General features: G+C 40.5%; 2 protein-coding genes across 8 annotated transcripts; both read right to left on the bottom strand.

Annotated features, from left to right (window-relative positions):
* Positions 1 to 550: 550 nt before the first annotated feature.
* LOC144522006 (S-adenosylhomocysteine hydrolase-like protein 1) lies at positions 551 to 11,960 on the bottom strand. Of its 7 annotated transcripts, none has more exons than XM_078256745.1 (18): positions 11,590 to 11,959; positions 9,536 to 9,697; positions 9,237 to 9,348; positions 8,394 to 8,528; positions 8,142 to 8,242; positions 7,854 to 7,956; positions 7,667 to 7,761; positions 5,943 to 6,049; positions 5,736 to 5,852; positions 5,584 to 5,647; positions 5,379 to 5,467; positions 5,194 to 5,264; positions 5,002 to 5,096; positions 4,809 to 4,907; positions 3,383 to 3,451; positions 3,149 to 3,227; positions 2,927 to 3,047; positions 551 to 2,840 (listed from the first exon to the last, which is right to left on the bottom strand). In XM_078256745.1, the coding sequence occupies exons 1-18, from the start codon at positions 11,863 to 11,865 to the stop codon at positions 2,834 to 2,836; spliced, it is 1,902 nt and encodes a 633-aa protein (XP_078112871.1). In that variant the 5' UTR covers positions 11,866 to 11,959; the 3' UTR covers positions 551 to 2,833. The 7 variants fall into 7 exon arrangements, with proteins under 7 accessions (XP_078112871.1, XP_078112873.1, XP_078112876.1 ...); XM_078256747.1 differs by having other exon boundaries at positions 9,548 to 9,697; positions 11,590 to 11,958; XM_078256750.1 differs by lacking the exon at positions 11,590 to 11,959 and adding an exon at positions 10,782 to 11,536.
* Positions 11,961 to 14,398: 2,438 nt separating this feature from the next.
* On the bottom strand, positions 14,399 to 17,547 carry LOC144521496 (muscarinic acetylcholine receptor M2-like). The gene is made up of 3 exons (XM_078256040.1): positions 17,331 to 17,547; positions 16,257 to 17,120; positions 14,399 to 15,407 (listed from the first exon to the last, which is right to left on the bottom strand). Exons 1-3 carry the CDS (start codon positions 17,499 to 17,501, stop codon positions 15,096 to 15,098), a joined length of 1,347 nt encoding a protein of 448 aa, XP_078112166.1. The 5' UTR covers positions 17,502 to 17,547; the 3' UTR covers positions 14,399 to 15,095.
* Positions 17,548 to 18,533: the final 986 nt, after the last annotated feature.

Raw genomic sequence — 18,533 nt, forward strand, 5'->3', positions numbered from 1 at the left:
GTGTCCGAGGTTTTTCCCTAAAAGGAAGTTTTTTCTCGCCACTGTCGCACTAAATGCTTGCTCTTGGGGGGAATTACTGGAATTGTTGGGTCTTTGTAAATTATAGAGTGTGGTCTAGACCTACTCTATCTGTAAAGTGTCCTGAGATAACTCTTGTTATGATTTGATACTATAAATGCAATTGAATTGAATTGAATTAATTGATTCACGAGAAAAGAACTGATTTGTTGAGTTTGAGTTTAGTAGGTCTAACGGCAACATTGACGGGATGACTTTCTTTTCTTTTCAGTGTCCATGAATCATATTTAACATTTGGTAACTGTAGACAAACAGCATGAAGCCTAATAAAGTCTCTATGATTAATTTGTTGAAAAATACCATACATTTATAAAGTAGTACCTTTTAACAATACAATTCTGTTAAATACATCTTTATTCAAATTTGTATATCATTTTTCACATTAGTTGCAACGAACGGCAGAATACACAAGGCCTTTGGAACAAAATGACCTGTGCAGAGCTTTTGCAATATAACAAAAACCCTCTTGATATTTATTTTTTATTTTTTGCGGTAATTTCATCATTCTTCTGTGGAGGCCAGGGTCAGGCTCAGACTCTGAAGGCAGAGGCTGGATTTCTTAAGGCTGAAGTTTTGCCAGCCTAGTCTGTGGCGGTGGCTCTTATAGAGGACTGCCAGTGATGCGTAAAGTTGACAATGGACAGTGAGGAAGCAAGCAACCTGCTGTGCAGCTGACCTTCATGCTCGGACTGTTCTCCCTCCTTTCCTGTTAGTGGGACACTGACTATTCTCCCCTCCTTTTCTGTGGTTGAGATATTAAGAGTATCCTCATGAGCCCAGATATTTTTTCTTTTGAATTTAGCTTTGAAACCTTTTAGGTGGTCTGGTCTTTGGCCCCTTGCTGAGGTTGAGCAAATCCAGACTATGTCAGCCCACTACAAAGTACTGCAGTGGGTGTTACACATGATTGAAAACAAGTTATCAGGCACCTGCATAGCTCACCTGGTAGAGCGGGTGCCCATGTATAGAGATTTATTTCTTGACGCAGCGGCCGGGGGTTTGACTCCGACATGCGGCCTTTGCTGCACGTCACTCCCCCTCTCTCTCCCCTTTCATGTCTAAGCTGTCCTGTTCAAATAAAGGCCTAAAATGGCCAAAAAATTATCTTAAAAAAGAAAACAAATTATAAACACATTTTGGATATTGTATGATATTTCTTGAGAATATGCATTTGTCATCCTTTTTTAAAAGTGGACTTGAGTATGATGCTGTGTTGCAACATCCTTTAAGAAAAGCTTTGCAGTTGGACTTACAAGTAATCATAAAACTAACAAATGTGTTGCAAAGGGTGGGAAAGTTATGAATGTTGAATGTCTCACAAATTTCCCTTTACATTTTAATATAGTACACTGTAAAGTCTTGGGAGCGGGATACTTTTATGTTCTTTCATTCAGAAACAGGAAGCAGTGCAAGAGTGTAAAGTGAGGGAGGCAATCTGTTGTTTTCAGCTGTCCCAGTAAGTCATGACAGAGTGACAGTGAGCCAGTAAGCACAATACCAGGACCCTGAAATTGAAACAGCTAAATGGAATTCAGCTATCATTCATTGTATTATTTACACCTGTGTTTCACCTACTGTGACAATGTCAACATGTCCTCTGTGAAGAAGGCCAACTGCTAATTATCTCCAGGACATACACGCAGCGTCCATCTGCCATTGGAACCTGGATTTAGCTTCTATCTTAGTGCCCAGCAAAAACTGGAGTGTCTGTTTGAGTAACAGGTTCATTCAGAATATAGGCTATTGGTGCTAACTATTGTTTAACAGGATAAATACCGAAGCCTTAAAATGACAGAAATATAAGCAATTATACTCATGGTGAGTATCACTCAAAAACAACAGTGCTCTTGCACCCCCTAGTGGGGCAACAGTCACTTATGAGGCTGTGCAGTCTTTGTAGAGCTGCAGAGTGAGCTGCTTCCAACCAGCAGGTCGAGCTGGTTAGCATTGCCATCAGTCATTGTTTTTAGATTGCAATTTACAGTTTAATAAAAAAATATATAGGGACACCTGTATGTATGGGGCACATATGAGCACATATGTGAGCACAGACATTAAACAAAGTAAAATACTGTTCATGCTGTTCTAATGTCAACAAGAAAAAATTAAGTTAACTCATTTTTGTGAGACAGAGAAGCAGGGAAATCTGTTCTTGTTATCGATATATCTTATGCGTGCTTAACTACAATTATCTTTGAGAGCATTAAGCCAATGAAAATATGTCAACTTTTAGCATTCCTTTCATGAAGTTAAGGTAAACGTGGTAATGTTAGATATAAATCAGGATTATAGGGCATGAGACATTAAAACTATTTAAATGTGTTCCCTCACTGATAATCAGCAGATATTCAGTTGACAAAGACTGTTGATCACTTAAGGTGTGAACTGTTAACTCGTTGTTAAATGTGGTCGGTTAAATATAATTTACTGATTGCTGCTCCAATTTATAAATGGTGTTATTATTATTTCAAGCAGAAGAATAAATAACTCCCATTCAACATTTTGGGTTTCTCTTGATTTTATACTCTTTTAGTTTAAATTAAGAATTAACACATAGTAACACATAAAACAGATACACGTAAGTACACAGAAAAATCAGTGAACAAGTACAAGTCCACTGTCTCGAAACAATATTGAGTGTGGGTACGATTGTGACTGTAGAGGGCGACAGTGCTCTGTCTGCAGGACTGTTTTCAACATCAAATCCACAACAGAACATCTGAAGAACTTCTGCTTCAGCTTTATGTCCAGAGGGTTAATACCTATTAAAAAGATAGATTTCTGTTGAATACAAAAAGTCATATGTGTGTGTGTTGATCTTGTGTAAGAAAAGTGTACTTGTCCTCACTTGTAGTAGTTGGGTTTGAAGGGTCCGTGTTTGCTGATGCCCAGGTACTTGGCCTGTTCATCAGTCAGCTCTGTGAGGTGAGCGTCAAACGTCTGCAGGTGAAGACTGGCCACATATTCATCTGGAATTATACGAATACAGGGTTTGAATAAAATGAATATGAATATGAAAAAAAAAAAAGAAGGTAATAACTGTTTTAGGATATTTAAGCTGAGGACTTGCCCATCTTCTTTGGCAGCAGGTAGACGTCCTGTTTGTAACGTCCTTCTGGAGCACTGTACAGCTCTATGAGAGCCAGAGCCTGACATACAACAAGGTAACACAACTATAGCCTCAACATGACAGAGCTACAGATACATCATCTGTAATACATTTAGAGAATATTAACACATCAAGGCTTCCAGCATTTTGCTGAATACATTTCTGAAGTAAATAACATAAAACAAATAATCGTACCTGAGTTGTAGCAGTGATAGAGAGGACAAATAAGGGCACTGTGGAGCAGCTCAGATTCAACAAACGGCCCTGAGAAAAAATAAACAAAACTGAAATGACATACTGTGAAAAGACAGCAGCTACTGATGACTACCTAAATATTTCTTGAAAGTTTATTATCTCCAATAATTGTGTAAACTAGTCCTCAAGTATCCCTTAAGAGCTGCGTACTTTAACAATGATCAGGTAAATCTGTTAAGCCTTTCATTTGTTATCTTTAGTAGAGCTGTATGACTGCACTGGAAAACACTGCTATGAAACCATTTTGAAAACTCACTTCTCATCTGACAAAGACAGCATCCTGAGGCTTTTTAAATCCTGGACAGGTGTGTTTTTATATCTAGTTACAGTTATATACAGTATATATAACACAGACGTGCAGTTTTCAGGCAACATGATGACAAATGATACAGGCTAAAGATCATAAACAAATACAAACTTGCAGAACATTTGTCATTTTGCACTTAAAGGGTGGTTCAGAATTTTGGACATAGGACCTCATTTCCAAATTAGCCAGTGTGTTATTTATTAGTGGAGACCGTTTTTAACACTTTTTATCCAGTCCTTCAAGTTGCAGAGTTCGCTGGTGCTAGGCTAGCGCAAGTCAACAGTATCTGCTAGCCTGCCACTAAAAACAGTAATAACAGAAATATTGGTAATATATACATTTTCCCCAAGATTACAATTTAACCCAGAGAATGGAACTTTTTTTGCTGGTCTGGCTTTGAACTGCAGCACTTCCTTTCTTCACTTGTATCCTGTTTCGCCAATGCATGCTAAACAGTGCATGCTAACCTTAGCTTGTAGCAGAGAGCTACAGAGCTTTGTGGCAGTCTGAAGTAACTTAACCTCAGCCTGCCCTGGTTGGTAGGTTGACAGGAACGGGATTGTGCTCTAATGCAGTGGTTCCCAAAGTGGGGGTCTAGGGACCCCAGTGGTCCTTGAGGGTGTTGCAAGGTCTCCCCAGCAAAAAGGGGAATCATTTTTTCCCCACTAAAATAGCAATATTTATTACTATTTTGGTCATGGGTTTCATCACTTAATGTAATAAAACATCTAAAAGTAAAAATCATATCAGATGGGCGTCTGTGATCTAACTTGTGTCAGTTTAGGGGTCCTTCAAGTGTAACTTTCACTTGAAATCAATATTTCATGTCAGGTGATTCATGTATTTTGTAAGTGGCTGAGTAATAAACAGGATAATGTGCAGGAAGCCAGTCATTAATGCAGCAATGCCCCTGCTGCATTAATGACTTGCTGGAATTAATGACACCGTTCACGGTGGCAAAGACCCCCGTTCGGAGCACACTGTGGGACTTTACAATACTGTACATTATCCCACAGTGCTGGTAAATAAAACTAATAACATTAATAACGGTATCATCACCTCGGCCAGCAGGACGATTCTCTTGCCATCAGGCCAGATAACATGGTCCACCTTAGGCCTCACATGCTCCCACCTCAGCTCTGCAGTCCGCAGACTCAACTGAGAAGAGAGAGTCACACACAAAAGCATACGTAAATACAGGTTTACACACACACACCGATAAAAAACATGCATAAACACAGACAGTTCATACCAAATCTATCTCAGTGCTGCAATGTCCCATGTTGCAGACGATGCAGCCGCTCTTCATTCTGTCCAGATGTTCCCTCTCTACCACGTTTTTATTGCCTGCAGAGACAACAGAGACAAAGCAAATTGGAACTGTAGTGATATTCTTAATAGCTTAAGAGCTAAGATGACTTTGTAGAGAACAGCAGTTACTTACCTGTGCAGGTGATGACCATGTCTGCCTGTCTGACCACTTCACTCAATGTAATCACTCTGAAGCCATCCATGCTGAGAGAAGGGCAACAAAAGGAGGTCACACACACAAAAAATGTTTTATGATGTTCAGAGTGAACAGAGTGAAACACTTCACATAGTGCTGATAAAAGTTTCCTCTATTCATACCAGGCCTGAACGGCACAAATGGGATCCACTTCTGTGATGTATACAACAGCACCCAATGCTTTCAGGGCAGCGCAGCAACCTTTGCCAACCTACCGGAAGAGAGAAAAAAAGGTTGGTAGAGCTGTTTAAATGTATGTCACATGCATGTGACATAAATGTGTCACATTCCCAGCAGCACTGGGAACATTCTTTTTTTTTCACTGACCTCCCCATAGCCGCACACCACCACCTGTTTTCCTCCAAACATGATGTCAGTGGTTCTCTTCAACCTGACAGAAAGAGTTCAACACAGTTACTCTGTTGCTCTGTACTGCACCAGTGGTTTTACCTGTTTACATTCAAAACATGACTCAATACCCGTCCAGTATGGACTCCTTGCAGCAGTAAAGGTTTTCAAATTTCTGCTTGGTCACCGAGTCGTTAACGTTCATGGCCGGGACACACAGCTTGCCTGCCTTTGACAGCTGGTATAACCTGAAACAGAGGCGGAGAGACACACGTGTGAAGTGGAGAAAGACTTTGTGAACGTGTCAGAATATCATTCAAGTTTTGTGTGAACCTAACCGATAGATGCCTGTCACACTTTCCTCCACGATGCCTATGATCTTCCTGAACAGGCCCGGGTGCTTCTTATAGATCCAGTGAGTCAGGTCCCCTCCATCATCCAGAATCTGTGAAAAAACATATTAAATTCATTAAAAAAGTCATTAAAGGCACAGTTCACCCAAATACAAAGTGAAATTGTATTTAAACTTATCCATGCAAATTCAGTATGCTGAATTTTGAAGATGTACGCTGTAGTTTAGCTCAGTGTGTTAAATGAAATTTGGCATGTAGTTGTGAAAGCAGTGAAACGTTGACTTATTTACTAGAAATCCACATATCTTAAATGTACACTGTGTAGGAATTTCTCCCATCTAGCGGTGAAATTGTATTTTGCATTCAAATGAATAGTGCTCTCTAGCGCCTTGCTTTTTCAAATGTGTGTTGCAACTACGGTAGCCGTTATGTGCCATCACTTTTTTGGTGATGAGGATTCCTTCTCCTGTGGCTCGGCATAAGTATGATCCTCCAATATGAACTAAAATGCAGCGCAGGCTTTCAAATTTGCCGGGGCAGTGACAAGCGCCTCTCACTGATCTCCTTCTCCGTTTCAGCTGGTTTCACTGACACTGGCTCTGAACGAAAATGTGTTGTGGATTAGCTAGACAGGTAGACTAGTGCTTTATGGCCCTCTCAGCGTTTCTCATTATAGTTTTTCAAAATGGCGGAACGACATGGAAGCAATGTATGCATTACATTTAATGAATGTAAATACAGATCAGAAATTCTTCGCTTACGAGGATAAGTCAGATCATTGGCAGAGGTAATTTTACACCAATGAGGACATATTTATGAATGAAGACATTGATTTTAGCTAATAAAATACTTAAAACACTACACAATGTACCTTTAAAGATATATATAGTGCGTAGTTTCTGTGGAATTCTAATAACAACAAAACTGTCGGCGCGTTCACATGATGCAAGCCTTACGTGATCGCGCACGCACCCCCACCCCTCCTTCATACAGTTGCTAGTAGCCAAGGAGGACATGGAGGATTGAAAAAACATGACAGACTCTTCAGAAGAGGTCATTATCTTCACTCAAGTTTCTGCGCGAGAAAGTCGCCGGATGCCACAATCTTCTGACCACAGCAATACTGAGAAATACAGAGAGAGTTGTGTGGAGCTGTTCTTAATTAGCTTTATAGCAACTCATTTGGCAATGGCTTGAATGCAACGGACGTTTATTAATATTAAAAAGTTACGCACTAAAGCTTTCAAATGAACAGGATATTTATTTTATATTATATTAAGAAATAAACCTTGCTATTGAGTTTTGATGTTATTTTGCTACATGTCACGTAATATTTGTACGTATCTGTGGAGAAAGAAAATGTTACTGTTTTTTTTTTTTTGTACTAATGAAGCAGACTGTGTACACTCGGAAAAGTAAAATAAGCCACATGATAGCAAAATAATTTAACATAACTTTAATACCAAAAGATCCAAAACTGAGAAAAGTGTGACTGCATTTTTGTGATAATTAGACTAAAACATTTTTGAAGTAACAGAACCTTGAGTTTCTTTAGAACTTGTTGATTTGATTTTAATTGTCAAGCACCACTGGTTAAATGCCACCAAACATAATTTCACTGCGGTGAACTAAAGTTTTATATCTCCAAACTTTGGCCAATCAATCTTAAAATAAATTATGATTAGTGTGATTTCATTTGATCACAATACCATGTTGGGCTGCCAGGTCTCAGCACCGACACATCGGTCAATACACCACCCGAAGTCTTCCTCTGATTCTCCTCTCCACGCAAACACTGGGATGCCTGAGATAAAAAGCAGGTGATGTAATTATGACAAGAAAACCAGATGAGCCAGATTGGTCAGCTGGAGAAGCAGGTTGCACAGACTGCCGTACCTCTTTCAGCCAGAGCAGCAGCCACAGCGTTCTGAGTGGAGAAGATGTTACAGGCCGCCCAGCGACACTGAGCCCCCAACACAGACAGAGTCTCAATCAACACCTGCAAGAGAACATAAACATACAGAGTCAACAAAACAAGTCTTTTTTTTATTTTTATAATTGCATCATTTCTAATGCAGATAAGAGAAGAATAATGCAAAATAATCAGCCACAACCAGGGTGTAGTGTGACACACAGTAAAACTATGTGTGTGTGTGTGTGTGTGTGTGTGTGTGATGAACTGACCGCTGTCTGTGCAGTGATGTGTGTGCAGCCCACCACTTTGGCACCAGCAAGAGGTCTCTCCTCACATGCTCTTTTCCTCAGGACCATCAGTGCTGGCATTTCTATATATAACATTCAATTTGAGAACAGACACATTTCATTTATTTATGGCCTAATATTCTCTTCTTCTTGTGTGTCGCTTCTTGGATAGGTGCTACAGAAATTATATTTATTTTGTCATCTTGACTTGTGAGGACAACTCTTTATCTTTACCTTGCTGTGCAGTTTCTATTTCTCTGCGCCCAAATTCAGCCTGTTTCATGTTTTTGATGCAGAAGTCAGAAAGGCCTTTGGAGGTCTTCTGAGGCTTGTCTCTGGGAGAGGACTCATCCTCGCTGTCACTGCACACTGCAACACAGAAGTAAGGCATTGTGTAAAAACACAATCAGCTGATATTGTGTAATGTCTAAAACCAAACTTAGTGAAGTATAATATAATAAGAGTAATACAGAGACACACGATTTGTTGGAAAGCTTGAAAGTTAGGAATTGTCTCTGCCAGCCTTGTGTTTGGAGTCAGACTCTAGCCAGGTGAGACTTTTCGGTTACACTTTACTTAAAGGTATCTACATAAGAGTGACATGACACTGTCATGAACGTGTCATAAACACTGTAAACAAGTCATAAACATTTATGACATAATGCTTCTTTTAGTAAGTGTCCAAGTGTTACCAAGTTATGGTTATGGTTATGGTTAGGGTTAGAGTTAGGGTTCATGTGTCATGTGTTCATGACAGTGTCATGTCACTCTTATGTAGATACCTTCAAGTAAAGTGTTACCGACTTTTCCCTGAGGAGCCTTTGAAGTCTGTATGAACTGTGGCAGTGATTGATACGTTTCAAAAAGGCTCAGAGAGAGCCGATTAGGACCAAATTAAAGAGACTTGTTTCTTCAGAAGACTTTTCCTTTTAATTAAGGTTTAGCTGAAGGAGAAAGCACTGAGGCTAATCCTCGGGGGCCTGTAGTTCTCGTGCTGCTGGGATCAGAACCAGCTCAGTTTATGCATCAAAGACGTGATCAGACTTAAGAGTGTGTTGTTTTTTCAAGTTTCCGTACCTGAACTGTAGCTATCTATAGACAACTGTGAGATGGAACCAGCCGGAGAGCGACGACTGGTGTTGGCATAATGTTTGTTGAATTTTGGCTTCTGTTCAGTGGACTGTATTTGCTGTGGAGCCAAAAAAGAGACACAAACAGACACAATAAAAAATTATCAACCATTTAGCATTTGTTACTTTACTGCAGGTCACAAGCATAAAGTCTCATTAACTTCATGCTTGAAACAGACAGACCTGATGTAGTCATGATAGCCATAAGCACCACCCTTCACAGCAGATTTTATTGTAAAGTACCACCTCTCTGCTCACAGCCAAATCTCTTTGTCTTCTCCTGACTCGTCCCTGCATCTTCTGCTGTCTCACTATCCAGTGGGACATTTTCAAGGCTGGGCTGCTGCCATAGGAGTCCCACTTGGCAATGTCCACTCCCTGGCTGCTCGCCTGACTCACTGGGCCCACCTCCAAAAAATAAACATTAAGTATATACAGTATATATAGTTTATACATATCCTATTTTATGTTAAGCAACTGCTCCAAAAGTAAGAGTGAAATAAAAGTAATCCATTTAAGCTATGTTTCCATGTGGTTATCATAAAAGTCTCCATGTTCAACTGACAAGTCTTTTACTCATAACTAATGACATTCATCACAGCTGAATTGGAGAAAGGCATCACTATCAGTCAGAATTAAGAGAGGCATCTTTCATGGGATGCTGCTACAATTTGTGTCCTCAAATCGTCTGTGGGAGTTTCTCAGCACTCTGCTTTCCTCTGACGTGATTGAGATTAATCACCATTCTAACATATTTACAGTACCCCCACTTTATCATGCCAGCTTGTGTTTTTCTTAAACAACACATTTGACATAAATCAATCATATTTAGTTTTTCTTCATTCTTCTTTAAAACATCCCACTTTGATTGGTTGATAAAGGGTTTCAAGTGAAATCTAAATTGATCCACTTTGCTGACTTGGTCCTGAATTTAGACTGGCCTAAAATGCAGCTCTATTTTTGTTCAAGTAAGATCACTTGAAGACAATCTCTTGAATACAGGTTGCACTTACTCAAGCAGCTGCTTAATCTTTAACAAAAGACAAAAGACACTGAGCTGTGACTTGAGGCAATGTGAAAGCTCACTTAATGATCACAAAACGATCTCTTACAGGACTCAGAAAATAGCTTTGAATCCAAGCCAGCTACTATTAAAGTACAATGACAGCCATTAAAGCTAATAATTAAAGTGGCTGCGGGTCTTAATGTGTAAATAAATGTATGCTTGGGGAAACCATTTGTGCATTCATTTGAAACCTGAAAAAGTCTGAATTTCTAATTACCTTTTTTTCAATCAATAAAACCCAAGAACATTCACAGTTGTAGTAGTTAGAAAAACAGGTATAAATTGTCATTTTAAAAGTGTATTCAAGTACTCCTATTAAAACAACTTATTGGTTACTAATTCAATATAAAGACTTGACTCACTGCCCCTTTAAAGAAAAACTCAAATATAGAGAGTAACAGCGCTTCTAAAACAAAAACATGATACCTTGAAGCAGATGGACTGCACTGCCTCCTGGTCCTTAGCTTTAGTTGTGTTCACTACTAGACTGTACACTTTCTTCATGCTGGCAGAGCTGCTCTCACACTGACCACTGTACCTTAACTATGCAGTGCTGCAAGCTGATGCTGTTAAACTGATTAGAGAGTTCACATGCAAAGTGACGCTTTATGCCACACCTTCCCCAACAGGCCAAGGTGAGGGGTGGGGAAGACAAAGAGAAAAAATAAATGGAGTCTTTGTGAGGCTTACCTACAGGAACTCTGGGAAAATATAGCAGAATAGCTTAGACATTAAGATAAGAAAGAGAGTTTGTAAGGAAACAGAAGCTCAGGAAAGTGTTACTTGAGGCCACAGATGAATGTGAATATGTACAGTAAAGTGCACTTTGCTCTCAGGATATACATTAAATAGACAGCAAAGTGATGTACATACATTAACATGCATTGAGCCAATTTATCAGATTTACACAGCTCCATCTAGAAATGCAGCAGTATACCCCAAGACCTGTAAACAGACTTTGATGTGTAAAATCGTCACACGTCCCTTTTAAGTCTGCTTTGTCTTTTAAAATTTGAGTGAAATATGTGTACGTGAGTGCTGGTCAAACATTCATAGACGCCTGCACATTACAACTAAAATCATTAACAGCCTGAGTGTGTGCAGATTCACAGGCTTCCTGTGGAGTACACTTACAAATGCACGTACCGCACAATATATAGCCTAAGTCTTGATCTAGACAGGCCTGACAAACAAGTCAGTCAAAGTCAGGAAGTGAAGCAGTTTCCTTGCTCACCATGCCCGTCTTCAGAGCTTCAGTCACCAGCTCTCCCGTCCCTTCCTCAGACTCCTCTGCCCCATATCTGTCCCGGCTCTGAGGAGGGCTCCACCTCTCTGCGGCCTTTAGCATCTGCAGCAGGTTGAGGTTGCATTTTACTGACTTATGTTTGGTGGTTTTCTCCTTCGCCTCTCCATTCAGCACAGCTCCGTCCTCCAGATGTGGTTCAGAATATTCATCAGGTTGTGGCAGGTCCCCCCTGGAGGCTCCAGTCTGGTCCCTTTCCTCTGCCATGGCAAGTAATGAAGTGAATTGGATTCCTGCTTTGGTGATCTGACAGCAGACCTAGTGACGGCTCAGCCATACCCTGCCCACATATATCTGATATTTCCCCCTGCAAGGCTTCTGTTTACTCTAAACAGCAGCAGTTCTGAGTTACTTTGACCAAAGGTAGATCTAAATCCTGGATGCAGTGTGTACAGAGAGACACTTATGTGAGCACTGCTTTCTGAGACAGAGGAAAATGTAGCCTTAAAATGTAACTCATTACTTTAAAAGTGCAATGTAGGTAGATGTCAACACATGCCCTAATACAGTCTTTTGTTCTAAAAGATCTGCCGTTAATGGAGAAGCACTTATACACAAGACCCATTTAGACTTGCAGAGCTGCTTCTTGTTTTTGTGTTGTCTTTGATAACATTGGCTCAAATTGCAATAAGCACAGACATGAGTGCAATGCAGAGGGTTATGTGTTGACATTAAAGTCCACCAGCAATAATGTGGTGGACTTTAATGTGACCCCTTGGGGACTGACCACCTCCCTTTACGTGTCTATCACCAGGCTGAAAGATCAGAGGCACACTGATATTAGTTGTCAGATTTGTTAATTTGGTAATACATTATGTTAACGTTTTACGTTTGATGTGGTTTTATCTATTAGGGTATGGCGATTTTTAAAGGATAAGTTCACAAGTCTGTGTTAAAACAGTTGTGAGGTTCTTGTATGAACATTGCAACATTTTTATTTTTTACAGAATTCCTTCTTTGTGTTTCCCATGAGCTGCAGTGGAAGGATAGTAACAAAACGGCAATGGCCAGTATGAACAGGAGGAATGATTACAGAAAGCAAACCTGTTTTAACATTCATATGAGCACCTGACTATTTTTATAAACTTTATTTCAGACCCATATCACATCCATATCACAATAAAAAAAACACACAGAGTATAACATAACATACAAAACCTTCCACAATGTTCAGTGTCTGACATACAGACATGTTCGCCAGTGGTTCCACAGTCTGGAAGAAAATCTAACAGAACTGCGTACAGGGTTAGCCAGAACAGTGATCAAGTCATTTTATGACTCAGATACCCTACAAATAAATCTATACATCAGGTTACGTAAAACAGCAGAGCAGGTAGGTACCCCGACACTGACAAACATATGGCTTGCACTGGAGCTTCTTGGAGCTCTCAGCAGCAGCCTCATGCTGTCATTATAAGCCACTGTGAGTTTTCTAATGCTGCCTTGCTTATAACGACACCACAAGTAGGCAGTATACAATGGTGTACAATACACTCTGAAGAGTGAGATCTACACAGATACAGAGCACATGCTAAACATACGACACAACATGTTCACTTGAGCATACAGCTTCCGACGCTGCCTATAGATATCCTTATCATCAGACAGATCATTTGCAATAATATGGCCCAAATATGTAATCTCACTGCACACCCCAAGTGCAGTACCAGACAGATAGAAGTCAGGGAAGGTTGACTGTCTGTCTTCTCTACTTCTAATAATCATGATCTTACTCTTTTTGGCATTGTATTTTATATCAAAATCAGCACCATACTGTGTGCATATTTTCAGAAGCTGTTGGAGACCAGCACTATATGGGCTAAAAATGACCATATCATCTGCGTACATAAGGTGATTAATTAGTGAGTCACCAACCCTACAACCTGTACCACATGCATTTAAAATCAAAGACAAATCATTCATATACATATTAAAAAGAAAAGGAGACAGAATTCCACCATTGGTCACTTGGAAGGGGACAGATGTAACATTCCCCATATTGTTTTAAAACATAAAAAAATGAACCTATCCAGTAAAGTAAAGGTTTTACTTTAGGTTGCGTTTGGCAAAATAGATCAGGAGAAAGGTCGGCGAGAGACTGTAACCATAGCGAGAGCCATTATTTCTGTGTTATGGTTGTCAATATACTCAAGTCTGATGCAGTTTGCTGTAAAAACACACAGTGGTCACACATGTTGCAATTCATGTTGCAACAGTGCACACTGGACATAGTTAAAGTTTTTAGGTTTCTGCCAGTGAGCCTTCAGCAGGAGACATGCTTTTTGTCCCACTAAAGGGAGTAACGGTTCCACAGCTGTCCAGAGGGAGTTTTCCCACAGCTAAGACAGAGAAACCTTCTGTCCTTTTTTCCTCAGTGTGAAGACTATGGGAGGATTTTAGTTTGATTTGTCTGTTCTGTTTCTGAGTCTGACACAAACCAGGAGCGGTGTACAACACTCAGTCTAGAGGGAGGAACTCGTAGTATCCAGTCCTCTCTCTCTCTCTCTCTCTCTCTCTCTCTCTCTCTCTCTCTCTCTCTCTCTCTCTCAAAATCCTTCTCTGTTCCCCGTTTCAATTCAGTGCAGGAATTTCAGACTCTGGTGGTATATTAGGAGAGCTATAAAAAATGTCCCGGTAAGTGGCCGGTGAATTGTTCACTAGTAGACCCTTTATACTTTGAATTAGGCCTATGTGTTGTGGTCAGGTTCTTAGTGTTAAAGAAAACGTAATCGTTGCTCACTTTGCTGTGAAGCCTCTTTATTCTTGTTTAGGATGGAGTTATATAAGAGACAAAAGTAGTGAGAATCAGTCAGAAAAGGAGAAAAATAGCATAGCTTGGGTAAGTAGCTACTAGCAACAAATAAATGACATTTGTATACTATGCTTGCTTCTTCTTCTAACTAGGTAGAATGAAGCTATAGTTTCCAATAATCTCCTGTAGAGATGACACACTTTGCTGCGGAAGATGGTTACAGGTACAAAAAGGCATTGCGTCTTAGGGTTTCCCCTGTTTCCTCCAGTGCACTGCACTTTTTTGTGGTGCAGTGTGTAATCCCTGATGAAACCAGTTTATTTGAAGTTTATGACAAAGTAAACTGACACTAAACTACATATTCTGCCATTATCCCTTGTATTTATGGAAAACATGTAATAATACATGAAAGAGGGTAAGATACGGACGAATATCACACATGGGCTTATTTCACAACAACATGGATTACGGATGTCATTATCTTAATATGACAAATCTAACCGGACACTAAACACACACACACACACACACACACACACACACACACACACACACACACACACACACACACACACACACACACAGTCTTTATTTTAACAATATGTTCACTCCAATATTTGTGTCATCTCAGTTTACAAGATTTATAACATTATAACAAACAAGCGTCTGTATTTTTTTTTAACATTCATCGTGCTGTACGTATATTCTTGTATTGGCACAGCAGCAGGTGCTTAAAGGTGTTTTTGAAGGTGGTGTTGCAGAGGGCGTAGCAGGCTGGGTTGATTGTGCTGTTGATGTAGCAGAGCCAGTAGCCAATGGTCCAGAGGGAGTTTGGGATGCAGATGGAACAGAAGGTATTGATCAGGACCATCACGTTGTATGGTGTCCATGTGGCAACAAAAGCAACCAGGATGGCCATGATGGTGCGTGTCACCTTTTTCTCCCTGGAAGAAATGCCTTTCCTTTTCCACTTTGCCACAGCACTCTGTTTCGTCACCTGGAAAATGAGAAATTCTGTTTTAAGGCATGTTGTGGGTAGGGGAACAAGCTGTAGCCTAAACACACTTTGACACATTAGCACCTCATAAAGTTGTTAAGGCTACAGGGCAAGCAGTCAATTATTTACACATCCAGCAGACATGGAGCAACATTAGCTTTCATTTTGAGTTTTTGAGTGGTTGAGTTTTTTTAGAGTAGTAAAAGTATGGAGCTGTACAACCAAACAACTGTTTTTGTTGATATATTTGTATTAAGAATCTACAGCCATGCTTGCATTTATGCACAACGGTGCTTTAAACTAAATACGAACATCAGCATGCTAACATGCTAACAATGACAATGTTAGCATGCTAAACTTTAGCAGGTATAATGGACACCATCTTAATTTAGTGTGGTAGCATGCTAACATTTGCTAAATAGCAGTAAACACAAAGTACAGTTGATGCTGATGGGAATATTATTAGTCTTGCAGATTTTATAAATAAACCAAAGTATTAGACAAATTAAACATTTTGATCTGATGATGGCGCTATATTGAAATGTAAGGGATCACCGAAGTTATTACAATCCATCCTGAGGGGAACATGAATGGCTGAACCAAATTTTATTGCAATCCATCCAATAGTTGTCGAGACATTTCACTAAAAAACACACAAATGTGAACCTCAGGGGAAAATTATTGTTTGTACAAAACTTTACGGTAATCAAATTGGTGGACCGACCGACATTGCCATCCCTTAGGTCTTAGAGCTGTAAATCTGATCAGATCTGATTCTTGATTGATAATTTGTGTTTTTTAGTCATCTGAATCATAAGGCACAATCTTTTACTCAGTAATCAAATTTACCTTAAACAGTGTTCTTGTGGCCATACTTTGTCTGTCAGCGGCTGAATTCTGCAGAGAAGGTGGCTGTGTTTGATTTGTCTGTTTCCCACCATTTAAGCCTTTCTGTAATAACGCAGGGGCCGCAGTGTCCTTAGACGTTGAAGCCTGGTTGCTGTCTGCCTTGGAGTCCACCTGGTCAGTTCTTTCTTCCTGACATGGTCTGCTTCCATTGTGCTGCTGCAACTTTTCTTTCTCATCTCCAGGCTCCACCTGAGCGTCTCTTGTTGTAATGCAGTTGTTCTGGCTCTCACATCCATCCTCCTGGCTGTGAGAGGGGCCCTCTCCCAGACTGGTACCTGAGGTCTTCCTACTGTCCCTCCTCATGCGGCTGCGGCTGGCCTTGGAGATGCGCCAGTAAAGGTAGATCATGATGACTACTGGTAGGTAAAAAGCTGCTATGGCTGTCCCAAATGTCACAGCAGGGTTTGAGAAGAACTGGATGTAGCACTCACCTGGCGGCACGGTTCTCCCACCCACAATGAACTGCCAGAACAAAATAGCTGGAGCCCACAGGATGAAGGACAAGACCCAGGCAGCGGCGATCATCAGACCCGCCATCTTGGTGCTGCGGCGCGCTGGGTAGCTGAGCGGTTTGGTGACACAGAAATAACGGTCAAAACTAATGATGAGCAGGTTCATGACTGAGGCGTTGCTGACGACATAATCAACAGCCAACCACAGGTCACACACCACTGCTCCCAAGGGCCAGTAGCCAATTACAATATAGACAGTGTAGAGGTTCATGGAGCAGACGCCAATAATGAGGTCAGCACAGGCCAGGCTGAACAGGAAGTAGTTGTTGACAGTCTGCAGATTCCTGTTTACCTTTAGAGAAACAACATGGGGCAGGCTGTCAGATGCTAATCTTTTTTTGTGCGATGTGATGTGTGTGTTCTCATTTCTATTACATTACCACTCTGCACACAGTTGCACATGCTGTATTCTTATCTTTAAGTCTGGGCATGCTTTTCATGGTGTCTGAAGATCGATGTTTGAAACTTTAATCGTAAATGATCAAAACAAGAAAACCCAAACCTTTATAGAGAGCATGACCAGGATGTTTCCGATGATGGTGATCAGACTCAGAGATCCAGCCACCAGGATGATGAGTACAATCTCCACAGTCGAGTAAGGGCTTCCAGAGAAGAGGCTGGTGTTATCATCACTGCTGATGTTGGTAGTGTTGAAGAAATTCAGAGTCTCCATACTGTCTGGTTTTGGATATCCTTCTCACAGATGTTTCAGGCTCGAACAGCATCTGTACAAAACCTGGTAAACACGAAGCTTATGAAGTAATCAGCCTTTTTGAATCTATTTTGTTATTTTGTGATGGGGAGTATTTCCTCTCTGTGTGTGCTTTTATCTGTCTGCACAGCTACAGATGCAAAATCATGCGTAACTTACAACGTGTAAACATTTTGCAGGTGTTTGAGTGTTTTTGAGCTCACGGCTTGGCCCGGGTGTGAAGGATGGACAGGTGAGCAAATGAAGGCTGCAGCAGCTGTGTTTAAAATATACAGCAGTGTCCAACATACTCATATCAGGAATAACACATAAGAAGGGTTGGAATCTGCACAGTCACTGTTATCTTATATCTGTAAATCAACTCTTATTGTATAAGCAACTTGTAGATGAGATTGGACCTAAATGGTATGGCAGCTGCTACTTATGCAAAGACATTTTTGAAACATTTTTTGATTCTGAAACTTGGTTTGAGGTATTTTTATACTGATTTCTTTGCTGATCCACTCTCTTCCCCCGCATCTTAAGTTCAATTCAATTCAATTCAAATAACTTTATTTATCCCCTGGGGGAAATTTAAAAGTGCAAGGAGTAGTTCTGACAAGTAGAAAATAAAATAAAAGCACACAATGCCATATACCACAATAAATATACTATATATAAAGCTGTAGCAACAGCAGCACATCCATCCAGTTTTATATTAAAAATGATTGTCCATCACACCGACAGTGTGAGTGTTAAGAAAGAAAGAAACAAAGAGAGAGTAAGGGAGGAGGGAGAGAGAAGGGTGGAAGCAGTCTGTCACTGTTCATGAATGTGAGAGCAGAGGTCAGGAGGCGGGGGGTAGTTGCAGTGTGGGGGCAATGGGCCAGGGATGTTTGGGAGTTGAGGAGCTGCACAGCCCTGGGAACAAAGGTTGCCCTTCTCCTCTGGGTTCTACATCCTGGGCAGCGAAGCCGGCGTCCAGAGGGGAGTCACTCAAGTGCAGGGAACAGA

This window comes from Sander vitreus, chromosome 8 (assembly GCF_031162955.1).
Source record: "Sander vitreus isolate 19-12246 chromosome 8, sanVit1, whole genome shotgun sequence".
Classification (NCBI taxonomy): Eukaryota; Metazoa; Chordata; class Actinopteri; order Perciformes; family Percidae; genus Sander; species Sander vitreus.

Bases quoted from the DNA above. Each gene is read 5' to 3' on its own strand.
- LOC144522006 (XM_078256745.1), bottom strand. From the start codon at position 11,865: ATGGCAGAGGAAAGGGACCAGACTGGAGCCTCCAGGGGGGACCTGCCA. The intron at 9,698-11,589 runs GTGAGCAAGGAA...TATTTTTTGGAG, and splicing joins AAGCTCTGAAGACGGGCATG to GTGGGCCCAGTGAGTCAGGC. The intron at 3,228-3,382 runs GTACGATTATTT...GTTGTATGTCAG, and splicing joins CTATCACTGCTACAACTCAG to GCTCTGGCTCTCATAGAGCT.
- LOC144521496 (XM_078256040.1), bottom strand. From the start codon at position 17,501: ATGGAGACTCTGAATTTCTTCAACACTACCAACATCAGCAGTGATGAT. The intron at 17,121-17,330 runs GTTTGGGTTTTC...GTTTCTCTAAAG, and splicing joins TGGTCATGCTCTCTATAAAG to GTAAACAGGAATCTGCAGAC. The intron at 15,408-16,256 runs GTAAATTTGATT...CTCATTTTCCAG, and splicing joins CCACAAGAACACTGTTTAAG to GTGACGAAACAGAGTGCTGT.